Source organism: Brachypodium distachyon, chromosome 1 (genome assembly GCF_000005505.3).
Source record: "Brachypodium distachyon strain Bd21 chromosome 1, Brachypodium_distachyon_v3.0, whole genome shotgun sequence".
In the NCBI taxonomy this organism is placed as follows: Eukaryota; Viridiplantae; Streptophyta; class Magnoliopsida; order Poales; family Poaceae; genus Brachypodium; species Brachypodium distachyon.
Genome location: NC_016131.3, coordinates 39,558,466 through 39,567,678, shown reverse-complemented (window position 1 = coordinate 39,567,678; position 9,213 = coordinate 39,558,466). Strand labels below are relative to the sequence as shown.

General features: G+C 42.2%; 1 protein-coding gene across 2 annotated transcripts; it reads left to right on the top strand.

Annotated features, from left to right (window-relative positions):
• The first annotated feature begins 683 nt into the window (after positions 1-683).
• LOC100832626 (G-type lectin S-receptor-like serine/threonine-protein kinase SD2-5) lies at positions 684-4,563 on the top strand. Of its 2 annotated transcripts, none has more exons than XM_010229404.3 (2): positions 684-821; positions 1,647-4,563. In XM_010229404.3, the coding sequence occupies exon 2, from the start codon at positions 1,664-1,666 to the stop codon at positions 4,178-4,180; it is 2,517 nt and encodes an 838-aa protein (XP_010227706.1). In that variant the 5' UTR covers positions 684-821; positions 1,647-1,663; the 3' UTR covers positions 4,181-4,563. The 2 variants fall into 2 exon arrangements, with proteins under 2 accessions (XP_010227706.1, XP_010227705.1); XM_010229403.3 differs by having other exon boundaries at positions 684-909.
• The last annotated feature ends 4,650 nt before the right edge of the window (positions 4,564-9,213 follow it).

Genomic DNA, 9,213 nt, shown 5'->3' with positions numbered 1-9,213 from the left:
TCGTCTGCTTCAGAGTTAGAAAAGGCTAATGCGGCCAGCTCCCGTGAGGAACCTGTTCCAACGCATGGTGGCGATGACGCCGGACACGTTTGAGGACATGTCCAGCTACGTTCCGTCGTTCCTCGACGGCGGCGTCGTCCGCAACAGCCGACGACGTTTGCGTCTTCATTTCGAGCACTAAAAGCTAGCACGGAAAAAAACCAAAAATATAATCACACGATTACAATTTTGCCCTTCAAATCAAGGTACTCCGGTGATTTTCGCCTAAGTACTCCATAAAATAAACGACAGAGACCACTAGATCAAGACAAATGAACGGTTCATATTGTACCGAAAAAAATCAAATCAAAGGTCGCCCATAAGCCTCGAAATCGAAACTTCCAACGGACAACAAGGATTAGTCCCCTGCCTACGGAGCCCATAGACCCTAAAGCTGTGTAGGAGGATTGATTATTTTCGATAGCTAGCCTAGTACGATCACAGAGATCCAGAAAATTAAATGCACTGGCAAATCACGATTATTTAATCCCCTTAAACAAGTCATATATTCTCTTCATGGACGTAGAGCGAACGTCGCTGATCCATCTGTTGCAAGCTAAACAAATACCAGTACTAAAAGAGCTACAGAAATTATTAAACAAGGAAGTGATAGTGTAAAAAAATACTAGAGGACGATACCACAATACCACTTGCACGTCCATCAAGTCTTCAGTCTATCTACCACCACCACCCCATCAATCCCAGATCATCTTCTACTGCTTCTTCCACCTCCCAACTACCTCCGCCCCCACCACCGTCGCCGCCTCCTTCCTCGACCTCAGGTCTCTCTCTACTCCCACCAAATCTTTTTCAAGGTTCCCGGCTGCCTCCTCCGGTCTCTTCCTCTTCTTCTTCTCCTGGAATTCCCAGGTGTGTCGACCGCTTCTCTCCTTCCGTCCACTCCAGGCCCTCAGTTCTTGTTCCTTCTTTTCCCCCCTCTCCCCTTGGATGGATCTTTCTTGCTGCCTATGTTTACTTGTTAGTGTGCTAATTTTGTTTTATTGCTTGTCCTTGGTTCCTGCTCGGGTTCTGGATTTTGCTTCGCGAATTTAGCGTGTTTTGCTGTGAATTTTTAAGCTCGAGTGGAGCAAGAAACGAACGAGGGTTTCCAATTCTGTAATGATATGATATGTAGAAGTTCTCGCTGAAATGGAAATGCATATGCTTGTATTGTAGGACACCCACGCTTTTATCCGATTTATCGTCTCCGCGCGTCGCTCTCAGTTTAATTTGTAGTTTGGACTTTGGAGTAGAAACAAAAGCAAAACGAAGAAAATTGGAAAGGGAGAAACAAATCAATTTGAACTTTAAGACCTCTTCTCAGAAGAAGAAAAATAGTTATTGTTGCAAGAAATCTTGTCTTGCACAAGGAACAAGGAACCACCTACTTAGCAGTACATTTTGAGTAGCCTATATTTGCCATGATGACAACCTATTTGAGGTCCCTTACAGTCGTATTATTTTTGCATGCTTGAAACTGTATAAGTGCAAGTTATTTCCTCTACCAAGTGTAGACCTGTCAAAATGCTGCATGCAGAATTACATTCAGTATACAGACTCCAATATTTCCTCTACCAACTGAGCTTCTAATTGTCTTCACAATTCAGGCGACATTAATGACTGGATGGTTTCCGAAGATTGCCAACTGTGGGGCATATCTTTCATACACATGAAAGGGAGCAGCAAAGGTCACTGGTCTTCAATATGCTTCATTATGCTATGGATGCTTGTGTTGGCCAACCTCTGGATAATATGCAGCGGCAGTACTCAGAGACAAGTTCTCCTGCCAGGGTTCATTGGCTCGGAAATGGATTACATTGATAACAATGGGATCTTTCTGCTCTCAAATGCCTCATTATTTGGCTTTGGTTTTGTCACTAGTAGTACGTCAGAGAGCACATCTTACTTACTTGCAGTGATCCACCTGGCCAGCACTTCTGTCGTCTGGACTGCCAATGCCAACTCTCCTGTTTCTCATTCCGATAGCTTTGTGTTCGACAAGGATGGCAATGCCTACCTGCAGTCTGTAGGCTCCGCTGTCTGGACTGCCAATATCTCTGGAAAGGGCGCCTCTATGCAGCTGCTGGACTCTGGCAATCTTGTAGTGCTCGGCAAAGATAGCTCTTCTCCTCTGTGGCAGAGTTTCAGCTATCCAACTAACACACTTCTCTCTGGACAGAGCTTCATTGATGGAATGACCCTTGTGAGTCAGTCCAACACTCAGAACATGACATATACACTTCAAATCAAATCTGGGGACATGATGTTGTATGCGGGCTTCAAGAAACCCCAACCGTACTGGTCTGTACTGCAGGATAATAAGTTGATCGTCAACAAGAATGGTGCCATCTACTCTGCAAATCTCAGTTCAACTTCTTGGTACTTCTATGATCAGACAGGGTCTCTTCTATCACAGCTCGTCATATCGCAGCAGGGTGATGCCAATACCACGTTTGCTGCTGTCCTCGGTAATGATGGATCGATTACCTTCTCTATGCTGCAGAGTGGGAATGGCAAGACTACTCTCCCGACCACAATCCCGCAGGACTCATGTGACACGCCAGCCCACTGCAAACCATACTCCATTTGCAATAGTGGGACAGGATGCCAGTGCCCTTCAGCCCTTAGCTCCTTTTCAAACTGCAACCCTGGTCTGGTATCACCATGTAACTCAAAAGAGGTGTTTCAGCTAGCTCAACTCGATACTGGTGTTGGGTATATCGGTACTAGCTTTACCTCACCCATGGCCAATACAAACATCACAGGTTGCAAGAATGCTTGCATGGGAAATTGCTCATGTGTTGCCATGTTCTTTGACCAAACTTCAGGCAATTGCTTCCTTTTTAACGAGATCGGTAGCTTGCAGCAGAAAGGTGGAAGTAAAGCCAATTATGCATCTTTCATCAAGGTATCTAGCAGTAACCATGGCTCAGGGCAAGGTGGTGATGGCAGTGGACAACACACTATCATTATTGTTGTCATTCTAGTTGGAACTTTGGCCGTCATAGGGGTCCTTGTTTATGTTGGTTTCTTCATTTATAGGAGGAAGAGGTATCCTCCACATTCACAAGATGAGGCTGGTTCTTCAGAGGATGATGGATATCTGCAGACGATATCTGGAGCACCAATGCGATTCACTTACAGTCAGCTCGAAGATGCAACAAACAACTTTTCTAACAAGCTTGGCCAGGGAGGATTTGGATCTGTATATCTGGGAACACTACCAGATGGCAGTCGCATTGCTGTAAAGAAGCTGGAGAGCATAGGCCAAGGGAAGAAAGAATTCCGTTCTGAGGTGACAATAATTGGCAGCATCCACCATATCCATCTAGTTAAACTCCGAGGCTTCTGTGCTGAGGGGTCACACAGGCTTCTTGCATATGAGTACATGGCAAAGGGGTCACTGGAAAGGTGGATTTTCCGTGCTAAAGAGGATGATCCCCTTCTGGACTGGGATACAAGGTTTAATATTGCACTAGGAACGGCAAAGGGATTGGCGTACCTCCATCAGGATTGCGAATCAAAGATCATTCATTGTGACATCAAACCTGAGAATGTTCTACTTGATGAAAACTTCCTTGTAAAGGTATCTGACTTTGGCCTTGCCAAGTTGATGAGCAGGGAGCAGAGCCATGTTTTCACGACGTTGAGAGGCACGCGGGGCTATCTAGCGCCCGAGTGGATCACCAACTATGCCATCTCAGAGAAGAGTGACGTGTACAGTTATGGCATGGTGCTGCTTGAGATTATCAGCGGGAGGAAGAACTTTGATCCTGTGGAAGGCTCGGAGAAAGCTCATTTCCCATCCTTCGCTTTCAAGAAGCTGGAGGAAGGTGATCTTCGTGAGATCTTCGATGCAAAACTGAAATACAATGACAAGGATGAGCGGTTGGAGATTGCTATCAAGGTTGCTCTGTGGTGCATCCAGGAGGATTTTTATCAGAGACCTTCCATGTCGAAAGTCGTACAGATGCTCGAATGTGTCTGCGACGTGCCCCAGCCACCGACATCCTCTCAAATTGGATACAGATTGTACGCGAACGCTTTCAAATCGAGTAGCGAGGAGGGCACATCGTCGGGGATGTCAGACTACAACAGCGAGGCTTTACTTTCAGCTGTGCGGCTCTCTGGTCCCAGATGATGTGAATTGTTGTTTATATCAGTTTGCTTGCTTAGTTAGGACTACGGTATTCAATTTTGGGATAGGGCCTGCTGGCTTCATGATCATTTGTTAACACTCATGTACATATGCTGATCATTATTTCAGGTGGTACCTTTTCGTAATAGTTTCCAACTGAGAGTGAGTTATGCGACTTACTATTGTTAGTTTTGCCAGTACGAGTACTAGTAGAAGCTAGTATAATTATTTTTGCATCTTATTTTTGGTGCGCAATTTATTTGTACTACTTCTCTAAACTACTACTATCTGCTAACCTACGGCTCTTTTTTTAACATAGTGTGATGTCTGTAACATGTAACAGCTCGTTTGGGTCTGGAATCCTGAAATTCATTTTGCTTGGCTCCTATTATGTTGGCATGGTATCCTGGAATTCATTTTGGAATTTCTAAGTTTCTCAGTCTTTGTAAGCTTTTGTAACATTTGTGGCATATTTCCAAGTGTTGCTAACATTTGTGGCATATTTCATAGTTTCTTGGTGTTTGTGGAACCCTAGCAGAGTAGCGTGTTTGCGCGGGTTGATTCAAATTCTTATATGGGTACATTTGTGTGGTTCATTTAAAATTCTATGAGTTAAAATAATCAAGAAAGAACATGAAATTAACTCCCATAAATTTTAAAAAAGTTGGAGAAACCTGATGACTACCCGAGTGCTTTTTTTATACCATGTGATTTATTACTCAGAATTAAGATAACAGTAATGATATGTTTGTACCTGGTTTTCGACAATGTATAAAATTCAGAACTTATTAAACAAAAAACCTCGCAATTGCGCAAGAAATATAATTAATCATTATTTGCAAACTTTCGTCTCCTGATCTTCCGGCGTGACGGGCAAAGTTGTCATCCTCACAGACAAAAGTTTTCATCCGCACATAACTAAAATTGCCCCCCCCCCTCACAGACCAAAGTTGTCACCGTACGGAACCAAAGTTGCCACGCCACATAACTAAAAGTTGTCACCCCACAAGACACATGGCGCGATATCAGGCACAATCTTCTCAATTGGATGGCCAGCAGATCGTTCGCTCCAAAAGACTAAAGAGCGAACATTCGCTCAATATAAATTCCGCTACAAGATAGGTTGTTAGAAAAACTGACTTATTAAGCATCACAATATTTTATTTATAACGACCTTGTATAGCAAAATCTAGAACTAAAGGTTAAATCGTGTGTGGGCTGGATAATCTAATTTTGCATTTGACCAGTTTTTTTCTTTTGACCACATTGCATTGGACCAGTTGATTGTTTGTACATGATATTAGCTTATTATTTTTATTTTATGTTCAGATCACCTACAAACCTCAGATCTTTACCAGTGATACATCAAACATTTGTAAATAAAACTCAAGTTCTAATGCGGAATCGGGGATCGGTTTTTTTGCACCGGTAGTCATGCGTACACCAAATTGTATGATTTACATGATAATTAATCATAATGCAAGATTAAAGTTTCACTTGATTATTCTATCAATATTCAGATTAAAGTTCAGATTATTTGAGCTACGATACTTTGTAGCGATATTTTGTAAGTTCGTGTTTGGTTCGCTGGCGGATCATTTGCTCATAAATAATATTACATTAGTAGGTTGATTTAAAGTTTGAGGCCTCGAGCAATGCAATATACATTTTTGTAAGCAATTATATATATTTGTATGAAGAGTAATTATATATTTTTGTAAACATATTGGTCGTTTAACGGTGTATGCGTGTTGTGTTTAAAGTCGTAACATATTGGGCTTATGTGGAATTTAAACCACTTTGGGGTTTTATTGGCCTCAAACATATCGGACTAATTAAATCTTTACTGTTAAATACAAGATCTAATATTTTACTCCCTCCGTCCCAAGTGACTCAAATTTGTTCAAATATGAATGTATCTATACCCAAAAAACATTTAGATACATGTAATAGAAAGTCAATTAATATGGGACGGAGAGAATAAATAATTGAGATGGTGTCGATAGTGTTATGTTTTTTCTCACGAGAACCCTGTACTCGTACTTAGAAGGTGTATTTTTTTTGGGAAATTAGAAGGTGTATTTGAAAAAGCAAAATTGTGCCCCTGGAAGTCTGAAGCTAGATGGTGTCTTTCTCCCAAAATACCAATGCAAATATCATCTGTTATATTGATCGATTGTGTATCGTTTTGTTTATAAATCCTGGACCCTAAAAACAAAAGCATTTTCCTATATCAAGCTGTGCGTGAACAATGGTCTTCGTTCTGTGATGCCAAAAACGACGCAGTTCACCTATTCTAGTTGAGTACTAATGTGTTGTCCTTCGTTTAATCAGGCCCTCCAGAAGGGTACAGAGTTAGCAAAGCTTGAAGGTTGAAGATGGACGGAAGAAGAAGGCCTTTTATTACTAGAAGATCTAAGGGACGAATGAATAGAATCCCTGCATTTAGCAGATCTAAGGGCTTAAATATCAATACTGGAAGATCAAAAGAATAGTACTTACTTTTATTACTAGTAAAAAAAGGTAAGTCCTAGACAAATCCACCACGATCCATATGCATCCATGAGCATGATTTCTTTCCTCCATTTCTTTCCTCCATTACTAGTAACAACTCTATAACCGATTTTGATCAACTTCACGAAACGAATCTAACCATGGTCTCGGTTTTCTCAAATGATTCACCATTTGAAAATATAAATTTTGGTTTCATTCTGTCTGCTCAGCCGAACAATCTTATAGTCGCTTTTAACCAACTTGACAAGACGAATTCAACCATGATCTCGGATTTCACACATGACTTATACAGTTTAAAAAGTCAACATTTGGTCAACTCTGTCGTTTCATCCGAACAACCCTATAGACGGTTTCGACCAACTTCATGAGACGAATGCAACCATGGTCTTGGATTTCTCACATCTCATTGTTTAAGAAGTCAATTTTTGCTCATCCCTCTCGGCTCAACCGAACAACACTACAGAAGTTTTCAACCAACTTCAAATGACGAACTCAAGCATGGTCTTGGATTTGTCGTATGACTGACGGTTTAAAAAGTCAATTTTGGTCAACTCTCTCGGCTCAACCGAACAACGTTGCAGTAGTTTTCAAGAAACTTCAAAAGACGAACTTAACCATGGTCTCGGATTTCTCGTATGACCGACGGTTTAAAAAGTTAATTTTTGGTCAACTCTCTCGGCTCAACCGCTTTGGACCAACTTCACGAGACAAACATAACCATGGTCTCGAATTTCTTACATGTTTCACGATTTAAGACATCAACTTTTGGTCAATTCTTTCGGTACAAACTTGCGTAAACTAAAAACCTGGTATGTCCAGTATGACGAGAAAGGCCATCAACAAATTCGTTTTCATGCATGAGCTGATGCAATCACCACGCTCTGCAAAACATACCACCGTAAAAGGAAAAGGAAAAGGTATCGATCAGCCTCCTTCTATAACACGATTAATGAATACAAAATCTGTAGAGCGTTCGATTGATAAGATCGAGAACTAAACACGCAGCTTCTATAAAAGCGTAGATGGACACATACGGGTGAAGCGAAGAGGCCTGGCAGCACGTCGGCAAGGATGGTGTATGGGCGTGGTGCGTACATGGCGTCTTCCGGCCGGATACGTGATAAGGAGTCAAGGAAACCTTCCGTTCCACAGGTGCCGACGGCGGGCCGGCGGCGCAGCGACAGAACGGGCGGCACACATACCGACGGCGGCGCAGCGAGAGGACGGAGGACGCAAGGGCCATGGATGGGACGTGGGACGGTAGGAGGATGTACAGTATCAAAAGATTGATTATAAGGTTGTACGGTAGGAGGATGTACAGTATCAAGTGGATGAAACGATCTCTCACATCTTGGTTGGCTGTGTTTTTGATCGGCAAGTGTGGCCTAAAGTCCTGCATCTCTGGGATGTCTCCTTCAGTGGGTTCCTACGGCTGATATGGAACTCGTGGACTGGTGGGCATCATTGCCAATCAATGGTAAGCTTACGAAAGAGGCGGCTACAGTGGTGTCGTTGGTTTGTTGGTCTCTTTGGAAGCACCGGGACAAAATTGACTTCAATAAGGTTCAGCCTAGTGTTAATCGAGTAGTTTCTGATTTGGTAGCCAGGACAGCGCTTGGAGACAAGCTGGTTTGCCAGGGGATTCCTTGTTTAGCAGGTTACCGGTGGTTGTTGAGTGGAGAGACACGGGTTAATCCCGTTGTAAACTCGGCCTTGGGCCAAATTTGCTGCGTCGCAGCCTCATTCTTTAATGAATGGATACATCTTTTTGGTGTATTGTAGGAAAAAAGGCGCAGATTTGTTGGGTACATCAAATTAACGGTCAGATGTTTCGTTTTTTTTGAGATTTTCTACGACCGGTGTCTTTCTTTTTTGTGGTTGTTCCGTAATGTATTTTTAATATATAGTATTTTCTCCGTCTCATATTAAATGACTTTTTATTACACGTAATACGTTTTTAGGCATAGATACATCCATATTTGAACAAATTTGAGTCACTTAATGTAGGACGGAGGGAATAATAGATTTTGGAAATGGCAAAAAAAGAGAAGTCCCAGAATGAACATCTCAGAAGGCACAGCAATGTCACTGATGCTCCACATGGAGGCACAGCCATGTCACTGAGGCACAAAAAGAAAAATAATTATCCGCTCAGGAACAGGCGCTCTACTGTTTCTGATGCTCCACAAAATTGACACCAAATTGTTTGTTAAGATGTTCTCCCTTCGTACTGGCCGTGCAAAGGTTTCCAGGGACAGTCCGGCAGCGGCGATGGACACTCTGTCTGTCAGCGCACGAGTTAGCAAAAATTATTCTGTCTGTGAAATGTTCTGACGGACGATCCGAAAAAACTGCAGTGTTCAGTTTGGTCTAGTTCCTTCACAAGTTTTCTAACTTTAATTTAAAATGCACAAGTCAAATTCTTATTTGAATTAATATGAGAGATTTTGCGTTACCCGTATACTGCTGAAACCAGACAAGCAGTACATAAATCTACACCGTCGATTTGGTAAGGGTGAATT

Excerpts from the sequence above, each read along its gene's own strand:
- LOC100832626 (XM_010229404.3), top strand. The coding sequence starts at position 1,664 with ATGGTTTCCGAAGATTGCCAACTGTGGGGCATATCTTTCATACACATG.